At 33.9% G+C, this 24,174-nt stretch overlaps 1 protein-coding gene across 1 annotated transcript in view; it reads left to right on the top strand.

Moving 5' to 3' along the window:
* The first annotated feature begins 22 nt into the window (after positions 1–22).
* The window catches only part of LOC118197809 (nucleosome assembly protein 1-like 4), a 55,226-nt gene continuing 31,074 nt past the window's right edge, over positions 23–24,174 (top strand). Inside the window, exons 1-5 of the mRNA XM_035369347.2 lie at positions 23–331; positions 6,225–6,310; positions 10,359–10,564; positions 22,689–22,772; positions 22,879–22,930. Of these exons, the coding sequence (XP_035225238.1) occupies positions 10,481–10,564; positions 22,689–22,772; positions 22,879–22,930 (220 nt within the window). The 5' untranslated portion in view covers positions 23–331; positions 6,225–6,310; positions 10,359–10,480. The remainder of the gene's footprint in view (positions 332–6,224; positions 6,311–10,358; positions 10,565–22,688; positions 22,773–22,878; positions 22,931–24,174) is intronic.

The raw sequence follows: 24,174 nt of genomic DNA, 5'->3' as shown, positions 1-24,174 counted from the left end.
TGTGGTGTGGGTTTTATTCTTACAATGTAGTAAGATTAATTTGAAGTTTCTGTACGATTTAAAGTGAAAGGGGAAAAGAGCTTTAATTGACTGGTGTGTAAATGAAGGTTTACTTAGTAGCCATTATAAGTGTTCTGTATGTAGGAAGGATATGCGTCTAGTCGAAGGTAAAAAACCGTTTAGATGGATTTGTAGGAAGAAAGATTCAGATGGTCATTATGTGAAGCGTTCGATCAGAAAGAGTACCTGGTTTAAAAAAAGTCATTAGAGTATGATTGATATTTTGATTTCTACGTGGCTCTGGGTTTACGAAGCAAACTCGAAAATCATGGTAAGTAAATATTTGCTTTTGGTAGTGCTTAAATGTATAACATGTTTTATTTTTTTTTTTATGTTATTTTATTGTTTGGTTTAAAATGTATTTTATTGAGATTATGTATTTTTTTGTTTGCCTATATTGTAGAATTTGGTGCTCCTTTGACTTTGAAGTGAAAATATATCGATGTGTACGTGGACAAAGCAGAGGAAGTGCGCAATGCAAGTTTGCGCTATTCTGGGATTTTTTTTAAGTGAAAGTAGGTTGACGTGTACATGAATAAAGTTAAAAGAGTGCGCAATGCAATTCGGGGATTTTTTTTAAGTGAAAATAGGTCGACGTGTACATGGATAAAATCAAAGGAGTGCGCAATGCCATTTTTGTGCAATTCGGGGAATTTTTTTTAAGTGAAAATAAGTCGATGTGTACATGGATACCGAGTTTGTGCAGTTGTTTGTCTTGTTATTTTGGCTTTGTGTATCGGTGATTTTTGGCGGAAAAATTACCGCTTCGCAAGCCAAAATAACGAGTCAAAGAATTGCACAAATCGGTAACTATGTACCGCCAAAATCGTCGAGTTTTGCCAAGGGATACCCTAAGCTATACTTTTACCAATATTATGATATAAATAACTCAAGCATTATTAACTTTTATACTTCTATTTTTTAATTCTCACTATTAATTTGAACAGTTATCCGTAATAATGGTGTTAGATACGACTGTAAATGTACACCATTTTGTCCATTCATCAATTTATTTCTACCTAAATAGTATTTCTAAAAATTTAAACACAACCAAACAAGTTTATTCTACCAAAATAATAATGTTTTACAGCTGTTGCCACTCAAGCAAAACTAAAAAGGAAATTAATATTCTACTGGTTGAATGTAAATGAACAATGCTATACTTTACATACTCCCACCTTTTGATAATATGATTTTTATCAAAACAAATATTTAGTTAATCTAAAATATAACCTAAAATTTCATTTTGAAGTCCTTGAATTTAGAAGGCACTTTTATAGCTCGACCACTTCTTCATCTAATCTATAGCACTCATCCAAATAGTCATTAAACGTTTTACCATCTGGATCAAAAACTGGTTTAGCTTTAGAAATTACTTTGGAAGCACTTCCTTAGAGAACCCGGTAAATGTAAACATCGCCAACTTTGGCGATAATAGTTCAAACCTGGTAACCCATTGGATTCATCCTATTCGCTTGTTCGAAGGTTGCAACCATTCTTGCGTTCATTTTGTTTAATTATCACTGGCGTTGTTCGCATTTGGAGATTTATATTATTCTTCTCTTATTTATTATTATTTTTTCCGATTTTCCACATTATTTTTTCTGAATTTTTTAACAACGAATAGACAAATATTTTCGTATAATTAAAGAAGTTTCCGTCGATAGATGCCGGTTCTCGGCTCGTCAGTCCGGGATCAAGGGAAGAAAATATAGCGGGAGGGTGAATGCTGATTTGTAACACGGCTGTTCACGTTGTGTTCTTAATTATTAACAGCTGTAAGCACGCAGAACCATGAGGTTTCTAACCCCTAAAATAATTTGTTTTCAGCAGTGCGTTCTTATGGACCCATAGTCTGCGCTGGGATTGCAAAGACCTCTTTACAAGAAAAGGACACCATAAATACATCTTCAAGTGTTCTGTAAAATGAATCCAGACAGTTTGATAACTAGTCCATCATATAGGTACTTGCACCCATGTGCAGATTGGCGGCTGTTTGAAAAGGCCTTGTTAGGAATGCCCCTGCCTGAAGACGATTGCCCTGATGAGTATCACTTTTTAATTTCAGAAAAGCATCCTTCATAAAAGTGCATCCGTATGAAAGTTCAATTTTTGTTTTCATTACTGATTCATTAATTAAGCAAGGGATGAAATAAATCTCTGATATCGTTATGCAAATTCACTTCACTGGATTTGTATAAATGTACCCTTTGCAGAAATGCGTGATGGACGCTTTTGTACAAAGATCTCATTTTTTCATAAAGGTGTCGAAAATTAATTTCATTCCCTGCGTCGTCAATCTATAATGCAAATGGAAATCCAGACCTTTCACTAACCTATATCCTCAAAATACCAGAACGCCCGAAATAGTTTTCCAGTTTCACAGCAATTTCCTCCCCTCCCCGTCCATTAACGAAAAAAATAGGTGTGAAGATTTCCAATGACATCCTTTGTAATTTCTAATAAAGATTACATTAGCCTTTGACCCCATTCTTTATAAAACTATTCTGAAGGTCAGACCAACAAGCCTTTCTGGCTTTGTTATGATCACAAGTGAGATTTTGTTTATTTCCGTTATTTGTATAGGAAGAAATAAATTGTTTAAAATTAAATATAATCCTTAAATTTTTAAACTGCTCTTTTATTGCTGTTTAAAGCTTAAAAGCACACTGTGCCACAAAAGAATCAACAATGAAATGTCACGATCAACCAGAAGACAAGAAACTCTTAGGACAAGCTGTCTACAGTAAACTGATACAATGCATTTGGGGAAACTGCACCTGCTACTGCATACCGTAGGGGGAGGGAAGAAAACAAGATTACAATCTCGGGCAGTTCTGGTTGTTTCAATGTAGGGCCGTGTGGAGCGGATTGGATGTGTTAAAGTGTCCGTATCCTTATGAAGGTTGGATTATGGAGGAACTCGCACCTTTTTCCAAGGCACCCTTTTAAAGAATTTTATTTTTTTGAACATCGATTGATGTTTATAAAGGTGTATTTACCTTTATATCTGGGTACCATTATGAAGGTGCTCATAAGACCCACTGCAAAAAATACCATACGTCACAGATTATCATCAGAATAACTGCACACATTGCAGATAAATTAAGAAAAGGCGAGCTGCATAATATAGACTGATTCTATATACTCCTGTTAGACCACAACTCCATTTTAATCTTGACATAAGCATATATACAGCTTCCATAATGTTTGGCCCATCCTCCTACATGCCAAGTGTTAAGGTTAATCTTTACCATTTGGCATTCTACATTCTTAGCCTGAAGGTTCATGTTCATTCATGCAGGTTCTTATGTAAATGCACAAACATTAATATGATACACATATGGTTGGGCATCTTTTCCCATATATTCTTACGGTGGCTCATTCTTTACCATCATTCATTACATGAAGTCAATTTCTGGCAACTCAAGAGCTCTTGACAAAAAATCTATAGTCCTTAGAGATTCTTTGTCAAGAGTTTGTAAATCGCTACATATTTTGCAGTTTTAATGAGAAAGCTCTCCCGGTGCCTACCAGGAGCGCTGGCACAAAATGCAGATTTATCTGTTTTCAATTGTTGCTCTTTATAAATATGATTTATTTCTTGACGTTTCTTAAAGCTTATACATAGATTTCTGAGTCAGCCTGAATATATAACAGAAAGATGAATTGTACTTTGTCGATGCATATGACAGGTCACTTTTAAGGTGGGGAACTTAACAAAGCAATGTTATTTGTATTTGTCATAATGAAAATTTTTTGAAAAATATTATATAATAAAACTATAGAACATGACGCCATATTAATTTAATTTACTGAAAAATGAGTCTGGGAAAAATTGATCGTTATTAATAGGAAGAGTTTGAATGTATTTATTTTTCTTTAATCCTAGAACACTAGCATGTTTTATATGCTGTTATCACTAGCGATACGTAAAATTTACGTGCTCGTTTAAAATTCATTTTATTTACTTATATTACATTAATGATGTTTCTAAATATGTTTTTATTTGCTGTTTTACCCAATATTACTAGATTTTCATTAACTTGATAATTAATTGTATTTAAAAATATAATTGAAAACTATAAAAATGTTTACTAATAGCTAAAAATATAAATAAAATATAGTTTAGCACATTTTTTTTTAATAACACATATTAAAATATCAGTTAATAATAGACTTAAAAACCACAAAAACAAATAAAACAATAATAAAAGTTGTTTGCCTTTTAAATTTAATATAATCGACACAATTGAAAAATAAATTTACATAATAATTAGTTACCAATCCAATTATATCTATACACAAGAAGGGCACGACTTCTTCTGGTGCTCTCCATATATAGCTTTTCAACATTTGCAGTAGGTGGTTGTCATTATCTTTTTTTTTTTATAGTCACAAAAGCTGCAATAGGTTCGACGACCTTGCTGAGTTTGGGGAAGTTCTAAAATCTGTGGTTCCTGTCCTAACGCTTTTGTGATTATATCTTTCAATTCTCTTGACAGATTTGGAACATTTAGATGGTGAAGTTGCCATTTTTCACATAATTGTTAATGAAGTTTCAACATGAAGTTCAATCTTGATAATGCCATTCCATTTCAAGTTCGATCTCTGTAAAAATTATGCAAATAAATTATGTATGCATTTATTCTTGCTATATTTATAATATTATAGAAAAAAGCCATTGGCTATCTTTTTTTTCCCCTATGTTTATGTGATTATACAATTGATCGAAACGGTCAACCTCACCTTTTGTAGAATTGTATGTCATAATTATTTCTGGCTGACTGGTTAACTTCTGAGTTAGAATGCATCGTTGATATTAAAGTCACAAGTTTTTTCTTTGCTTTGTAAGATACTGCAGTGACTTCATCATGAAATAAAAACGAACTAAAACCATTCTTTTGCTCTTGATACTTTACATCAGTAAATTCCAGAGGAAACTCGCTTTTATTTTTCTTTATCGTGCCAACCATTGCTATCTTGTCTTCTTTTTAGCATCTTTTCAGCAAGAAAAACATTCGAGAACCAATTGTCCATTGTTACGTTTCTATTACTGTTCTTGATAGTTTCGGTCAGTTTGTTTACAAAATAGTGTGCTGCAACCATTCCTCTAGGTACACTTCCACTTCCTAAATATGGGATCCCATTCGTCATGTATTTAGTGCTGTTGTCGCATATCATTATCACTTTTATCCCGTACTTGTTGGGTTCACTTCAAAAAGGACACCTTCCCCGAAATCCAATCAACTGCTCGTCTATAGTCGTGTATGAACTGGGTTTGTAATATTTTTTACAATTTTCAATAAGAATTTCCCATATTTGGCGAATAGCAGCTAATTTATCAGCCCTTGTGTCATTTTTATCAAATCTTAAGCAATCCAAAAGAAATGAAAAGCGTCTCTCAGAAAATGTTGCTCTATACCTTCCACCAGAAAAAGTTACATCAAACAGAACTTTTGTTGACAAATGGTTATCTTTTAAAGCTGCGGAAAGTATTAATATTCCAAACAAGGCATTCAGTTCATCGAATCTTAAAATTATTTAGGGGACCATCCGTAACATTTGCATAATCTATCTTCTTTCTGTTTATCTCTGCGTTTATGTGAGTAAGTATTTCTTTGTGAGTAAGTATTGAAAATAAACAAATTAAGACAATCAATTGGTTCCTTAGCAAATCGAGCCTCAGCAACTGGACCTGGTCTAATATGAACTATATTTTTTCGCTGGTTTTCTTGTTAGTGGTGTAAGAAGCTGAACACACAAATTTCAAAAGTAACCTGTAAAAATATCACAAAATGAATTAAAGCGACTCGGAAACAAAACAAACCTGCACATAAAGTTGGAGTTGTTTCGAAACGGCTTATTAATGAATAGTCTTACGAAACGCAATGTATATGTAATTAGAAAAGTAAAGCTTTTTACGAATCAAAAGTTACATATTTAAATTTTTACTATGATTTATTTATTTCGTATTAGTGACCAGATTTAGAATGTAACAAACGATTTGACTGGGTGAAAGAGAGCCTTCAAAAATGCAGAGTTCATGTTCTAGAGCAAGATTTTAAAAATGCTCTAAATAAGTTATTTTTCTGACCTTGTTGGAAGTTTTTAATGTACTTCTTTTTAATCATACATAATTTTAAATGCAATGTCTTATTTAGTGTCGGATGGGCTGGTGAGGGACCAGAAGTAAAAATTAATGCTGGTGATGAAGCTGTTGACATTGAATTTGAACAGAATCCTGGACGTAAGTTTTAAATTTGTTATTTTATTCATTAAATATTTGAGGTGCTGAGTCTCTTTTTTTCAACATCAAAGAAAAATGGTCTTAAATTTAGGCAGTTTTAAAAATAGTATCCTCATGGAAGATTTTGATGCATTATAGATTTTAATGTATAGTAATAGTCATTGCTTATGTAATTGAGTTAAAATTACTTAATGTAATTTTATCAGAGCATTATTGAATCATGATATAGGCACAGCTATTTAAGATTTTCTTATGTAGCTTAGATTAACTCTCTATGGATGACTTGCTGCTCCTATGGATGATGGATATAAGCTTATTTAAGAATGAGTTGTGTACAGGTTGGTCATAAAAAATTTCCTTAATACATGAACCCCAAGTGGCTTATACTCGACCAATGTAAATGAAATTTCAGATTGATTTAACCCTCTGAGCAGCACAGGATTTTAGATCCATCATGAAGATTGGTATTTAAGCAGCATTTATTAATTGTTTGTATAATTACTTATTTGAGGTTGTATTTTCATAAATTTACATTCCTTAAGATGGCATTTACATTATTAAAGGATGTAAGAAAGCAAAATATCTTAACTTATAAGTTAATATATGCAAAGTAGTAAAACTTCTGATAACCAGATAAAGCCGGTCATAACGCTCAGGGGGTTAAAACAATGGAGCTCTTATAATTACAGAGAAAAAAATTTGAAAGGCAATACCCTCTTTTTTTCCTGTGCAAATTTTGCCTCTTGGAACCAGGCACAGAGGTTCAATCTCCGCCCTCGCACATTGGAGAGAAGGATGCATCGCACAAAGCGACACTGGTCGTCAGTTTGCTATATGCCAGTTGTTCAGGCTGCCCATCGCAGTGGGACACTACCCAGCAAACCCAAGGGCGCTACCTCCCGTGCTACTAGAGTCACACCGCTCTAGGACTCGCCAGGCCACCGGGCCGACCAATGAGTGACCTCTCTGGGGCATCCAGAACCACTAGGCTCATAAATTTTATACCCTGTGGCCGAGACTGCCTACGTACAGATCCTAGCCAGTAGCTTTGCAGAGTTTTCTATGTCGACCCTCATGGGGGTTGGAAGGATACATGTATGGTGATATAAAACATTTGCAAAGAAGAGCATTGTGAAGGACCACTGACAGCCCAAGAGAGAAGAGGGTGGACAAAATCTTGTACTGGAATTGCAAGCTTTTAACGTGCTCCCCTCTGCAGATGAAAATCCATTGCATGTGGGAGATTGTTGACAACAATGATGAGCATAACAGGGTTGCCACGCTACCTGGAAAACCGGGAGAACCGGAAAAGGTCAGGAAATTCGAAAATTGACCAAAAAATTCAGGGAAAAGTCTGGGAATTTAACTATTTTTGTCGAAATCTGGAAAAGTCGGGGAATTTCATACAACGATTCCGCCAAAAAAAGCGATTTTTGCGCCGACGTCGGAAGAGATAACTTTTTTGGCGAACTGTGTATCACGTATGACACATGTCATTCGGGCAGCTGGCATAAAGCCAATTTTCGCAGCTCCAATTTGATTGTCTTTTAGAAAGGCAAAGCAAGTTTCCTGCAACTTTTGCTTTCCAGTATTCTCGAGAATCGCATGTGCAGTGCATGAACTAAAGAAAGTACCTGTTCTCGTATAACACAAAATGGGTTTATTCCTAGTATACGGTACAATGGAGGTTAAAATCAAAGAATATGTATTGTAAAGAAGGAAAACCTCTCTGCAACAGACGTGGCTCCGTTCCATCATAGAGGAAAACAGCTGTGCATGCGTGATATATCTGTCGCCAAAGCTCGAAACCAGTGTCGAAGTTCGAAGGCCACGTTATCAAGAGTTCATAAAATGAATCCACGCACGTCGAGATGCTTTTGTCTCAAACCACGAGCGACGTGAACACCACGTCGATAAGCATTTATCGCAAAAATGAAAATAACGTGCTGCACACGTCGCCTAACAACGAGATTGTTTATTTCTCGAGTTACATCTCTGGATTGCACTCGCAGATGCTGAACGGCTTAAATGAGACACTTTACCTCTTGTTATATTATAGCGCACGGCACCGCAACCTTGAAGTTTAGTCTTAGCGCAAGTGGTTAAACTCTAAAGAAAAAGAAAATATTTTTTGGCGCAAGTAAATTAATTCGTGGATTAGTTCTTTTCAGGGGGGAAAAAAACCTACGAAAATCCGTTTTTAAAATTATTGCGTTTCTTCTCGGATTTTTTCGCAATAATTTAAAAGCGGATTTCCGTAGTTTTCTTTTTTTGTCAAAGAACGCTTCTTCTTAACACGTGTTTCTCAATTTCCTGTACACATCGCGGAGAGGAAAATTCTGGTCGCCAGGTTCCGTCGCCAAATCCCTTGGCAAATTTTCTCTCCGCATTTTAGCGCCGTAATAGCATTTTACTTGTATGGAACCTTTTCTTCTTTACATAGACGTTCTTTGGTTAGAATAATCTCCATGTATGGTACAATGGGATTTGGCGACATGATGATGCGCAGTAAACGCGTCATTTTGGTCTTGCCGGCAATTTTCAAAATCGTGCCAAGGCCTTACCGTATACTAGAATTTTACCGCAAAATCTTTTTAAACCTTCCCCCCCCTTTTTTAATAAATACCTTGCCATTTTGCAGTAAAATAAAAAAATAGTAATGTCATCTAGGCTAACCATGTAATATAACTACATTCGCTAAAATATCATTGATTATTCTAATTCATTTTTTAAGTAATTATCTTTATTTTTATGTCATTCATATAATTTAATGTTGCTTCTTCCCTCTAAATTTATTTATTATTAGTAAATAATATTTCCAAATTTCAGGAAATTTTCTCTGGCATAATCCTGAAATTAATTCTAGCAGTATGATGACATACCATCATGAAATTTAATGCACATATTTTTTCCTTATGTATGCTGCAAAATAAATATAAAATACCTCAGTTTATTAAAATAGATAAGCCTTATTTTAATCCAGATTGGGAAGATTCTAATCTCAATCTTCAGTGGAGAAAACAACAACTATTATAATTATATTTGTGTTTTCAAGTGTTAAGGTGCCTTTTAAGAACATACCTCACACAAATTAAATTTACCTAAAATCTAACCTAACTATTTAGCATTGCGTTGTGATTTATAAAGACCGGATTAGCCTTGTGTTGAACTGGTGATGATCATGAGTAATAATTAAATAAAACATACATTTGTTATCCAATGTATATATCTTAAATTTTATTAAGTTTCTTAAGTGGAAAAGTAAACAAAATTATCAAAGTATACCAAAAATAATTAAGAATAAATGTCCTCTGGGATTTATTGAATAATTAAGTGAATTTGCTACACAATACAAGTAATACCATAATTAATTTACCTCTTAGCACAGCCAATGTACATTACACGGATAGACTGGAATTTTCTTGAAACACACCTGGAAAACCTGGAAAAGTCTGGGAATTTCATTCTCCTGTTTGTGTGGCAACCCTGACATAACATTGCAGGAGGAATGTGTATGACTTCACAATTTTTGCAATCTTTCACTTCTGATTCTTCATGGCAAGGAGTGCTAAATTAAGCATGTCATTGGCAACAGCCTTGAGCACCATTCAGGTAACAATGCGATTTAGCTCAGTTCTGCCCCCAATTTTGAAGGAGAGCACCCTGGGGGGAATGGGTCTGAGGGTCTCTCACCCCTCTTCCCTACCACCAAACCACACAAGGTCTTTTGGCCTGCCGCATATTTAGATTGCCGTCATTCCGCACCATGCATCCATGCCTTCTCCGGGATTCGAACCTGAACCCTTCTGCCTGGCAGTCAGCGAAGCTAACCACTATACCGGTTGGGTGGCAGTAGTTATCATAAAAGGGTTCACTGAAATTCATTATTTTGTAGCAAGTATGTTGCATGGAGGTAGTGTAAATAGTGATCAAACATTTTATAGCGTTGAGGAGCACAAAATAGTTACTGCTTTAAGTAAAATTTAAGAATTGTATCTCCATTAAGTATTTCTAAAGTAATAAAATCTTGCTTGAAATTTCTTTGCAGAAACGGAAGATCTAAATGATTTAACCCATATCATTTGTTCCTTTCTCTATAAAAAGACACTGAATCAGCCAAAGTCAGTTAAAAGGAATGTAAAAGCTCTGAAGAAACTTCAACTAGCTCATATGAATATGGAAGTAGAATTTTTTAAAGAAGTTTTTGAGCTTAAAATAAAATATGAAAAGAAATTTGAACCATTGTATCTAAAAGTATGTATAATTAAGAGAAATGTTTAGTATTTTAGTAAAGTACAATTTGGTTGTTTCTGCATTTTTATCTTGGGTAAAACATTTAAAGATTCACATTTCAGATATACTAATGTAAAATACAGGGTGATCAGCGAATAAGCCCTGATTTCAAAATCAAATATCTCTACAACAAAGATCGATAGAATTATGCGGTAAACTGTACGTTTATTAGCAAAACTGTAAAAATGATGTAAAAAAGTTTAAAAAATTTAGTTACAAAAATCGTTAACAGATGGCGTTGTAATCGCAATGACCTATCAATAGCCTTTAAAATTGTGCTTTGAATTCGAAAGTTATCAGTACGACTGTTGGCTAGTGAAAAAAGGCTAGCGTAGAAAGTGAAATAATGTATTCCATTGAACGTGTTTTTGGTTCTGGAATTTTACCGATTAGAACACAGTCCTACGGCAACACGTCGCGGTTTTCAAAACCGTTTCAATGTTCCAGTTGGACCTGATGCAAAAACCATTCGCATGCTCTTCGTGAAATTTGAACGGACTGGCAGCGTGGCTGATGATCGAAAGGGAAGTGTTAATCCTAGCAAACTGTAGTCACTCCTGAAAATGCAGCCAACGTTTCTGGAATTGTTCAGCAAAATCCTAGGAAAAGCATCCGACGTATGGCATCAGAGACAGGTTTGAAGTACACGAGCATGCAAAAAATATTAAAAAATAGCCTTCGGCTGTTTCCATAAAAAAATCCAAAGTCATCAGGCCATACCCATGAAGCTGTGCAACAAAGGGTTGACTTTGCGAATCAGATTCTAACAATGGTCGACAAGGATAGATTTGATGTGAGCTGCATTTGGTTCACAGATGAGGCACATTTTCATTTGAATAGAATCGTTAATAAACAAAACTGGAGATCTGGAGTACCAAAAATCCTCATTTGTGTGAAGAGAAAGCACTGCATTCGCCTGAAGTTACTGTACGGGCTGCGATATGCGCCAGAGGCATTATCGGACCATTTTTTGTACGAGAAACGATAACTACTGAACGTTACTTTACAATTTTGGAACAATTTATCAGCACTCAACTAGCGTTGGAGGATCGACCAGGTATCGACTGGTTCATGCAAGTTGGGGCTTGATTTAATCGAACAGATAAAGCTTTCACTTTCTTCATTAATACTTTGGAAATAGAGTAATTGCGTTGGATTATCCGTAATTTACTGACACAGGAATAGCTTGGCCTCCATATTCTCCTGATCTGAGTCCTTGTGACTTCTTTCTGTGGGGCGCATTGATAGACACTGTCTATCGAAAAAATTCTGCTACTCTAGATGAGCTTGAATCGTTGATTGGTGTTGCATGTGATTCCATTTCCGTTGAGGCATTGCAAGACGTGATGTCAAATTTCATTGTTCGTTTACGCCACCTCTTTGTTTCGAACGGTGAACATTTTGAAAAAATTGTATTTTGATTGCAAAGGCTGCTTCACTTTATTGTTTTTCTTTACTCCTTTCAGAGAAAGAATTTTTAGCGCAGAGCGCTATCTGTTAATGATTTTCGTAACTAAATTTTCTAAACTTTTCTATACCATTTTTTACAATTTTGCTGATGAACGTATAGTTTACCGCATAATTCTATCGATCTTTGTTGTAGAGATATTTAATTTTAAAATCAGGGCTTATTCGCTGATCACCCTGTAAGTTATGAATTGTGTGAGAAATTGCTTTAGTAGAAACTGTCTAATGCTCAAAATAAAATATTTAGAATGTGATTCAGAATAGTTATGGGTCACAGGGGAATTTATATTTGAATGCTCAAGAAGTTAAAATTTTTATATGCTTTCATTTTCTGTATGTATTATGAGTTTAGAAATTTAATGTTTGGTAAACCAAGAATGGATGCGCATCATGCTATTATGATTTTACCCTTCGTTTTAACCTATGTCACATGATATCAAATGTTCATAAATCTTTGGACTGATTGACTACACTATTAAATGAGGCATAAAAGCATAAAGCTGTTAGTAAAACAGGGTTCGTATGGTCCTTAAGAGTCCTTAATTTTAATCATCTGAAATTTCTGTCTGTTTTTACGACTGCCATTTTGAGTGCGAATTAGCATTTTGGAGGAATATGTTTGTCTATTCACTGACGTATATGGTTATCTTTTGAATGGGTTATAATTTGTTTCTATTTCTAATATTTACTCGAGTTTCTAAGCAAGAAGTGAAACATAAGCATTTTGAAATTCATTTTTCATAATGAAGAGCTCTTAAACAATTTTCGCTTTTGGGGATGTGAATTCTTTTATTAAACAGTTCTAAATTTGGCAACTTGTCAACATTTTGGCAATTTTAACATCAGTTTCTATAGAAAATTTTTAATTCCGAAATCTGAGAATTTTTCGACGATTTTTTTTAAACATCATAACATTGAGAAATTTTATTACAATAATGGTAATATATTGGAATTATATTTATAAAAAATAACATTAAAATAAAACATTTTTATTTTTTCCTATCGTATTATAAAGTTTCATTTTGCCAACTTATACAATGTTTTGAATCTGAAAAATAAACAAGGTATAATGCAGTAAAGCATAATTTACGAAACAGCTCTTAGCAAAAGCAAAATTAGGTATGTAATTAATTAAAAAGTCCTCTTTTTAATTTTTTCATAGTAAGCGTTTTTCCCATGTAATTGTCTCAGAATATGCATCAGTTTTCTCTATAAAATTAATTTTACACTTTTTCTCTCCCCCCTTTTTTTTCCCAAAATATTTCTAACTTTTTGCTGTTACAGAATTGGTTGGGATAATTTTTCTTTAGTATTTTTGACATTGCAGCTTGGAAAATTTAGAAGGATTTGAAGGTAAGATTTATAGACGCACGATTCTAGAAGATTCGAGAAATATGTGACAAAATGTCTCCATGGTATCAACACATAATGGATGTATTTTACAGAAAGTTTGCAATGAATTTCTTACTTTTTAGAGAATGTCTGGAAGAACAATGACATAATATTTGAATATTTTACTCCTGATACTAGAATCGTTTTCTTAACATGTTTATCTTCGCTTTATTTTCTCCACTTTTCACTAGACACAAGCAGGGAATATATCAAAAATGCTTCTAATCTTATCACTTGGGCAGACATTGTAGAAAGGAATTTTTTTATTAATAAAGAAATTGAAAACTTACAATTTAAAAATCCATATAATACAGTGGATGGACAAAAATATGGAAACACCTTCTGAAATGCATGTTTGAAAAGAAAGATTGATTTTAATGAAATATGTAGGTGATGCTGGCGTTTTTGACTACTGACGCCACCTATACAACTTCGTAAATGTGCTAAACAGTTCAGTTGTTGTCGGAGTACCGTTATGTCAGGTTGTCATTGCATTATGTCAGAGCTAACAGACTTCGAACGTGGGCAAATTGTTGGAGCACGTATGGTAGGTGCTTCCGTAAGCAAGGTAGCCGAGGTGTTTATTGTTTCAAGAGGTACTGTATCGAAGATTTATTCGGCATATACGAAAGTGTGTCCTGAGTGATCGTGACAGACGATCATTAAGGGCAATTGTGACGAAAAATAAGAAGACCACAGCTGCAAAAATTACTGCTGAAATGATTGTTGCGTTACTGAACCCTGTGAGTACCAAAACAATTAGAAGGGAGCTTCATAAACAGGGAATTGCTGGCCGTGCTGCAATTGAGAAGCCACTCATCAGTGATGCTAATGCCCGTAACAGGAAAAGGTGGTGTTTAAGTCATAAAGCCTGAACTATAGAGCAGTGGAAGCGAGTAATATGGTCTGACGAGTCTTCTTTCACATTGTTTCCCCCTTCTGGCCGAGTTTACGTCTGGAGAACGCCATCTCAAGCCTATAATATAGACTGCTTGTTGCCAAGAGTGAAACATGGCGGGGGTTCTGTTATGGTTTGGGCAGCCATATCGTGGTTCTCTGCTAGCCCCATGATAACTGTGTCAGGGCACATGACTGCCAAGACTTATGTGAACATTTTGGCCGATCAAGTTCATCCCATGGTACAAACTTTGTTCCCCGATGGTGATGGTGTCTTTCAAGATGACAAAGCCCCTGTTCACACAGCTCACATTGTCCAGGACTGGTTTTCTGAGCACGAGGATGAGTTGTCCCATCTCCCCTGGCCACCACAGTCACCAGACCTGAATATTATCGAACCTTTGTGGTCTACATTGGAACGAAAAGTGCGTTCTCGTTATCCACCGCCAACATCGTTATCTGAACTTGCCACCGTTTTGCAGGAAGAATGGTATAATATTCCCTTGGCAAACATACAGGAACTGTATTTATCCATTCCGAGAAGACCAAGTTGTTTTGGATGCCAACGGGTTTCCTACACCATATTAAGCAAAGAAACATGTTTTTTTAAAGGTGTTTCCATATTTTTGTCCAACCCCTGTATGTCTTAATACACAGAGCTGGCACTAGGCATTTTCCCATCTGATTCAATCTCTGTTGATCCTAAATTTGACTGCATAATACCTTTTTAAATTCTGCTTCCAACGCCTGCTCTAAATTCTAAAAGTTTTCCCTTTTCTAGATTTTGTTGTTTGGTGTGTCACTAAATTCTAAAAATTCTGCCACACCAGCTCTGTAACCGGCCTTTACCATATATATTTCATATTTCTTCTGAATTTCATATTACTAAAGAAATTAAATTAGTCACTTTTTCTATACATTCTAAATGCATTAAGTGTTTTTTAGAAAAACAGAAATCTTTAATTAAATCCAAAAGTTCTAAAATGAAAAGGAAACATGCTAAAGAAACTGAATACAAAAAGAAAATTATTCTTCAAAAGTATATGCAGTTATTATTATGTAAATTACCCAATTGTTTATGATTTCAGCCTTTACTATAATTTTCCATTTCTGTTTTCTCATATGATAGGATTATTGAGCCAGATTAAATTGTATAATCTTTGATCACTAGTCTGCATTTTTAGTTTGAATTTGACTGTTCTTGTTTAATTACATCACCGTGATTGACTTTGTTGGCATCAGAACATGCCTTCATGTTAGTTCTAAGTTCTTTTTAAATAAGAGGCTTATTTAAACCTTTGTCTGATATTGTAGTTACTTTCAGACATAGTGAAAATTTGCTTCACATCTATCGGGGTTTTTGGACTATTTAACTTTTATTAGATCAAGTAAACCCTCATAGGTACATTGTGGAGTGGTTGACAATTTAGGAGATATAGCACGCAGAAACTAGTGAGAGCACTGGTTTGCATATTGAGGCAAATCTCTAATTATTGTTAGAAAAGATGCTTAAAGAGAAGGAAATCGATATAAACTAGCCAAAATGTTTTGAGAAGGCTTCAAATTAAAATGACGGATAAATATTTTGTTGAGTGTTGTTGTTACAAAACAATAATGTTTTGTAGCTTTTAACCCTTTGAGGGGCGGTATATAAAATAATTTAAACTGTGGTAAAATTTTGCATGAACTATAACTTATGGACCCTTAGGACACAAAATTAATACTTAAAAAAAATCTAGAGCGAAATCCTGAATTTTGAGAGCCGATATATATTTTATACTGGCGCCCCTCTAGGACATTTTTTTCCAGATAGCTGCCAACTGTTAATCTTTGTTTTTTAAATTAGTTTTGCGTACTTTTGATGTGTGCCTGTAGTGATGAGTGCTTGAATATAGTAAAGTAAGTCTAAAGACAAAATTTTAAAAATAAAATTTGTTTTTATGCCCTTTGATGATGCAACCCAGCTGAACATACTTATGTAAAATATGGGTAAAAAGCTTTTCAACTTGATTTAAATTCAATATTATTTTATAAAAAAATTTAGCAAATATAACACTGCTTTTGTAAATCGTATCATGCTGTAACTGAACTAGCATAATATTACAAGCAGATGTAACTCAGCCGAAAATTTAAAAAAATTGAAAAATAAGCACTACGACCGACTCAGCTGAGAAAGTATGTTGCATTTTTGAAGTTGTATTTTATGCTTTAGATAATATGTGAAAAAAAAACCATGCTTCGTACAGTATACGAAGAATCGCCCCACCCCCCTCCACGCACACACACTTTAGATTATCGAGGACCGTAAGGGTCCCTTTTTTTATTTTTTGTATAGTTTGTAATATATCTTTTTTTTTTTCAGGAAGAAACGCCATTAAACAATTTTATTATTTGATACACATCAAAGCTCTTATTCTGATTTTCAATCCCCTTTGGGGAGCCTTCATAGGGGCTCCTTTTCAACTTTTGGATACATTTAAGTTTGCATTTAAAACAGGCGTTAGAAGTATATTTCCTCCTTTCACCAACTGTGAAAATTTATTTAGGAAACAACCTATTTGTATCAACCAGAGCGCAAATTTCTCTTGTGTTCTCTAGTCTTTCATCTGAAATTAACAAAGAATTAAAAAGAATTTCCCTAAAGAATAGAAGCATGCTTTCACACCAGCAGTTTTTGTGATTACACTATGAGATGGACCTTAAGTACATTTCCATTTTAAGTGAGCTTTTCCTTTGTATGATCTTATCACACCTCACAAAGGGAAGAAGGCGTGACTCCCGAATGACAAATTAGTTGTCAATCACCTCTTTCATTTTCCTTCCATTCTAGGATTTTGGAAAACGCGAAGCAACGGGTGTCTTTTGGGGGCTAACATGCCACATTTAACCCCCACAATTGTGTAAAGTTTTGACCCCAGATGGCAATTTTAAAATCGATGAGTCTCTTGGAAAAGGGATAAGCATACCTGCCAACTTTTACGAATTTTTCGTAATTTTTACGAAAATGCGTTTGTCTTTACGATTTTACGATTGTAATCCATTTTTTACGATTTTTTCCTTTTTCAAGTATTTTTAGTGATTTTTGTCGAAATTTTAGAATTTTTCGCCAGTTCAGCGATTTTTGCCAGTTGCATCGTGTTTTACCGACTACTTCGAATCCAGTAACCTTCAGTTTCTCCCAACTCGCCGCTTAACCAGCCAATCCAATGCGCTGAACTTGTTTCTCCCACTCTTTTCTTTGTGGGCGCCAGATTATTTTTTTCGCGTTCGCTTCAGCAGCAAGGGAATTACTCAGCGAGCGTGGATTGTTGCATTCTGTTTTTTTTTTTTTTTTTTTCTTTTCTTTGCACGTGCTACGAATTTTCTTAATACGTCGTTGTTACGAAATGAGTTTAGAAAAACTGTTTTCTCAATATTTTCGGCCTGCCTACAAAGCCGAATTTCCAACAATTAAAGAATCCTTCAAAGGAAATAACTATGCACTTTGCAACGTGTGCGTGTGTGACTTCATAATAAGTCACGGTGGAAGAAGCGATGTTAAGTCTAAAAAGCATAAGTTAATGCTTCGGCTTCGACAACGTCAAAGAAAGTGGATGATTTTTTTTCGAATTCGGATGCCGATGTCATTTTGGCAGAGTGTTTGTTTATTGCGTTCCTCATTGAACACAACGTGCCGCTAAGCGCTGCCGATCACGCCGGTCAACTTTTCAGACGGATGTTTCCCCACTCCAAGATTCCTCAGAAATATGCTTGTGCTCGCACGAAAACATCTATTGTGAACGAAATTGCTTGCGATGCACAAAGTAAAACTATAGCTGCACTCCAGAATTCAGCATTGTCGGTGTCAATCGATGGCAGCAACGACAGCGATTGGAAGCTTTACCCCATCATTGTCACATATTTCTGTGATGTATGAAAACTCATCTTTTGCATCTTCCATTGTTAAATGGAGATGCTACGGGAGAAAATATTGCCTCCTTGGTAATTAATGAGTTGAAACAACATTCCAATATCAAACTGCATTTCATTTGGTGCAAATAATGCTCAAGTCATGGTTGGTGACAAAAAGGGTGTAGCCTCTTTCCTCAAAAAAGAACAAAATGAATTAATTGTTATTGAATGCCCATGCCACTTAATTAATTTGGCAGCAGAAAAAGCTGCAGCTGCTTTACCATTAAATATTGACCAGCTTCTGATTGATGTGTTTTTCTATCTGGAAAAAAGTGTAAAAAGGAAAGAAAACCTAAAGAATCTCCAAGAACTGTGCTCTGGTCAACTTTGTTAAAGAAGTTGAAGGGAAGAAGAAACAGTCTTCTAATAGCTGGGAGAAAAGGATTTTCTATCTTCTTTCTTCGGATTTGAACAAAGCATATTGTAGTCTTGTGTTAAGTACCATTAAGATTTTTGAAAGTGTAAATAACCTTCTACAATCAGCTTCGCCAAAATCTCCCCTGCTTATCCAAATTCTTAGTGATCTTTTAAAAGAACTTTATACTAAGTTTGTAAAACCGTCCGTTGTGAAAAAGTGTGTTGATTCGTGTTGCCTATAATAGTTTGGCAAATCAAAAGGATGACAATGATCTTATAATTGGAAATCAAACCGGGGAACTTGTAAATTCTTTGAAAGATCATGAGAAAAAAAACTTTTTTCAATGTGTTAGAAAGTACTTTTCCTCAGCCCGTGATTACATTGTAAGGAAGTTTCCTTTGCAAAATGAAGTTCTTTTAAATGCTGAAGTGGCAAATTTGAAACAAATCGAAAATTCAGCGTTTGAAAAGATTCGTTTTCTTATTGATAAATTTCCATTTTTGTTAACAATTAAAGAAAATGAATGCCATAATGATGCTTTAGATGAACTACAGAACCAATTTTCTGCTGCACAGTTTGAAGACTTTGCCAGTTCTGGAGAAGATAGACTTGATACCCTCATTGGTACCTTAAAAAGAATAAAAAGAGCTGATGGAACACCAAAATATGATAGACTAGCAAGAGTTTTATGTGCTATTCTCGTAATTCCACACAGTAATGCTGAGTGCGAGAGAGTCTTCAGTGTTGTGAAGAAAAACAAAACTATGTTTCGTTCTTCAATTTCACCAAAAACTCTAGAAAACATTTTAATTGCTAAATGTTATGAGGAAACTAATTGTTATGACAGGAAATTTTCCAAAGAATTTTTGGCTAAAGCCAAAAAATGCACTCTAAATTAATTGCAATAATTTTTTTGTGTAACATTAAGTTCTTGTTTTATGTTTCCTAATAAAGTTTTTAGTTACTACTTAATTGAGATTTACTAATGTAAGTACAATTTTCTTTTTTCTATTTGTATAAATTGTTATTTTTTTAATATCAAAGCATGATATTAATTCTTCATATTCTTCTGAATTTTGGAGAAATCTTCTGAATTTGGGGGAGAAATCTTCTGAATTTTTATCATTAGAGGTTGGCAGGTATGGGATAAGTGCTGAAATAAAAATTTTAGCTACACACAGACGAATGAAACTCGAGCTCAGTACACAAAGAATAAATTGAACTAATATACTTGTATTCAGTCCTAGCGCATAGTCAGTAAACTCGCCATTCCTCCATGAACATAATATTGAATCCCAAACGACTTGTAATAATTTTTAATATTAATTTATATCATAAACTGTTATAATAATAAAGAAATTCTGTTATGTCACAGAATAGAAAAGGAGAAAACTGGTGCTGCCATCTATTGGCGTGTTACCCTCAGTGTGGACACCGGTATATATTATATACCGGTTTTAAAATCATATAAATAATCTTCTGTTAATTATCATTTCTGACAAAAATGAAGTAAATATATAAGATTCAGCATGTGTACGTAATATATTTGCAGATTTTGAATTTTTTCTTTCCCTCCAATAGAATTTATGAATCTTCCAACATGATACCTTGCAAAGAGGTATATTAATTTTATAACTGCAAAATATTGAGCATTCATAGGGTGATGCTACCATTTAGAATCGAAAGAAAACACTAGACACTTACGATTGTAGCTTTTGGTGTAGAAAAGTTAGCATTTTTTTCGGAGGTTAAAAAATTGACAAACAACCGGTATATAATACAACCGGTATATATTATATACCGGTGGCTCTTCAAAGGGTTAATGTGTAATTATTGTAATATCGTTTAAGAATCAGTGTCATAAATTACAAACCGAGAAATTTTATTAGCTTTTGATTTTAATAGGGCTTTTTTAACAAATATTGTTAAATAAAATTTAATAGTGGCCATGTAAATCCATAATGACTAAGGTTACCTATTTACCTAATTTAATTATTTATAACTAATTGCTTACCCTTTAAAATTATCTCTACATATTAAAGTGAATTATTGCCTTTCATTAATATTCACTGTGGTCACAAGATAAAACACAAAAATGTAGAAATTCAAGTAAAACTTATTCTTTGCATCTAGTGAGACTTAAAATAATACAAAATAACTTAGCACCTCTGGTGCTTGAAGGGCTTATTGGAACCTGAAAATATATTAACTGGGTTACAACCCCTGGAATTCTGCAGAAAGCTATGACACTAACTGCATCAAACAGAGCCTGATTAACTTTCAACACTTGCTAACCGTGCCTACATCAGGCCTTTCAAGTTTGTTCTAATTAGCAGGTCTCTCTCTAGACAAGCAGCAGCGGTGATAACATTCCGTCTTTTGTTATGAATCATGCTGATTATGATCTTATTTCTCATTTTAACCTATGCCGTTTGACATAAAAACTACCTGCTATTTACTAAACCTCTAAACCAGTAGTTCTCAACCAGCAGACTAACGTGTACCACCTAAACAAAAATTGAAAACCTTTAGTACCACCACCACCAATCTTGAACAAATCTCAGATTGCATAAATTTACGAGTGTTAGAGAAAAAACTCAAACAGGATGTTGGAATTTTAATTTGAGGGTACCACCTATTTTTTCTTACGTACCACCAGTGGAGAACTTCTGCTGTAGACTGATCAAGTATGTGACAAAATGAGACAAAAAAATCTACATAAAGCTAACTACAGTACAAAGTCCGTAATCCAGACTCGTCGGGACTTCGGCGATTCCGGATTAGGGGTTTCTACGGATTATAGATCATCAATTTAAATCTGGTAAGATGGCATGCAGAAATTATACAGTTAAAAATATGAAACCGTAATTTATGAAATAAAGAGCAATTATGATCTAAAGGATATCAAATTTTACAAAAAAAAGCTTAATATTTATTTTTTTTCTTTATTAAACATTTCTTTCAATGCGTGCATGCATAAAGTTTGTGGCTTTGAGATCCGGATTATAGATCATTCCAGATAATGTGCGTCCAGATTACGGACTTTGTACTGTATTAGTAAAACATAAATGTCGCTTATCTTCTTTCAAATATGTCCAATCAATTACAAGTGTAAAATATTTAATGCTACTTGATAAACTGCATGAAGTTTATTTTATTCTCAAACTTATTAATAATTATGTTAATTAATTCATGTTTAGTAATAATGCATACTACTTAGGGATCTATTTTATTTTTAGGATGGTATTACAAAAGTGAAATTCAGGCATAGAATGATATTTTAATTGAATTTATACAGTTCCCATTTGCTGAAAGGTCCTCAATTTTTTTCATTAATGGTCCTTAAAAAGTACTTAATTTCCGTGTGCAGAAATGTGTACGAACCCTGTAAAAGTTAAATAAAATGTCACTAATCTTCTTTGAAATATGTAGTACTATTATAAGTGTAAAATATAAATGTTTCAAAATATTTTGTGACTTAAAGCTAATTACTTGATAAATATTATGAACTTTATTATATTCTCAAATTTGTAATTATATTGAATAGTAGATTATGTTTAATAATAATGCATCTTACAGGCCTGTTTTATTCTTAGAATGGTGCTGTAATTTAATAATTTCCTATTTTCTGACAAGTCCTTAATGTTTTTCAATGATCGTCTTTAAAAATACTTAATTTCTATGTCCAGAAATGTATATAAACCTTGCAATAGAAAATAATGATATAGCCTTCTGCAAAGAATCACTTTGTGGCAGAAAAGAGGAAAAAAAAAACGGTTGATTAAGTACAGATAATTCCCATTAATTCATAAGGATTTTAGACTTGTTTAGAAGGTTTTTCATTTTCATAAAATATATTTTAGTATATGATGATATGCCTTTAGAATGTGTTAGGATTGTATTAGAAGAGTTCTTGTAAGTTTTGTTTAGCTCTTATTCTAACATAAGTTTATAAAGTTGATATTTTATCACCTGGAGTTTTCTTTCTATAAACAATGCAAATTTTTAATTTTTTTGAAGCAAGCTGCCATCATTACTAGTTCTATTATCCCAACTGATAAAGATATTTTCCAATTGGACTCTGAAAAGGAAGCTGAGCTTTCGGTAAGAATTTTTTAAATATTTTATTTAAAATAGTTGTATGGAAAACTTAATCATCTTTGTGTTTTAATTTTTTAATACTATTTTTTTTTTAAACAATGAAATTCAGAAAGTCAAAGTTGAAGGTGATACTGAAGCAAGAATGGACATACCTGAGGCTGGTATGGTGATTTTTTAACATTCATCTTAATATTACTTTATTGTATACTTTTAAAAAATGAAGTTTATAAGTAATCAGTGTTTCTCTTACATAATTGAATGTTTTAATTGGTCATGAATTAAAAAAATATAAGAACCAAAATCAATTTTAAAAATATGTTATAAATAATTAGGTTGTTTAGTTAAATCTTAACATACCACTGAACTTCGCAGATTTGGTAATAAATAAATGTTTCATAATTTTAAAATGCTGGTTCTATTTTTAATTTTTCTCAGTGTATCTGTCCACTAGAATATTTAGCCAGCTAGGCAGCATTTGTTCATTCTCCAGATATTGCAGTAGGAGCTGCTTATCGCATATATTTCTGCTAGGCAGGAATGGACGTCAAAAGGGACATTTCTAAGAACCCGCACATTTCCGTGAAACCTACGTAGTTAAGTTACCATTTTATATTACTACAAAGACTTGAACGCCAAATAGTAATCGATGATCGCGTGATCCTTCAGAAGCAGAACTTTTGTCTGATTGGTTGATCTCTACCGAACACAAAGCTGGTTTCAAAAAATCCCACGTAGTTGGTACATTGTTTCCAGCAGAGCTGTTTTTTCTACGAATCCTACTGTTTAAACCAGTGCTACCAGAATCTCGTTTCTCAGAAAAGCTCCATCTATCAAGAACTGTCGCTAGATGAATGTATGTACCTTTGTTGTGTATACATTTATTGTCTTTTTCCCAGTCAGATATAAACTTTGACATTCCTTTCATAATAATTATGCCACTTATTTTACATGTAGAAATATTAAAACCAAGCTTTTCACATCTTTTTAAAGTGGGCCCACCAGCGGCCGAGCGGTAAAATCGCTGAACACTGGTAGTTCAGTCTGAGATTCGAATCCCACAAATGGGCTCGCTGCATGGGCGTTTTCATGGTTTTCTCCATGTGTAATGTGTATACGAGCCAGTTTTCCTTAAAAAGTCCTCCACAAAGGCATCCCTTCTTTTAGGCAGATAGCCCTAGTGAGCTTTGCCGTATTCTCAATACACCACCACATCTTTTTAATAATTGAATAAGAGTATTTCTCTTTAGACAGTGTAAAAATATGACCTTTGATCCCCCCTTTTTTTTTAATTTTTCAACAACGTTTTAAAAAAAGGATATTTTTAATGCTGCAGGTGATAATTAAACCTTATTTCAATGTGATGCCAGTCATGTTTGAATTCTAAAATTGTTTGAATAGGCAAAGA

This window comes from Stegodyphus dumicola, chromosome X1 (assembly GCF_044657685.1).
Source record: "Stegodyphus dumicola isolate Sdum_Otavi_A_Nest chromosome X1, ASM4465768v1".
In the NCBI taxonomy this organism is placed as follows: Eukaryota; Metazoa; Arthropoda; class Arachnida; order Araneae; family Eresidae; genus Stegodyphus; species Stegodyphus dumicola.
Note: the sequence above shows the minus strand (reverse complement) of the source record. Positions and strands in the feature narration are given on the sequence as shown.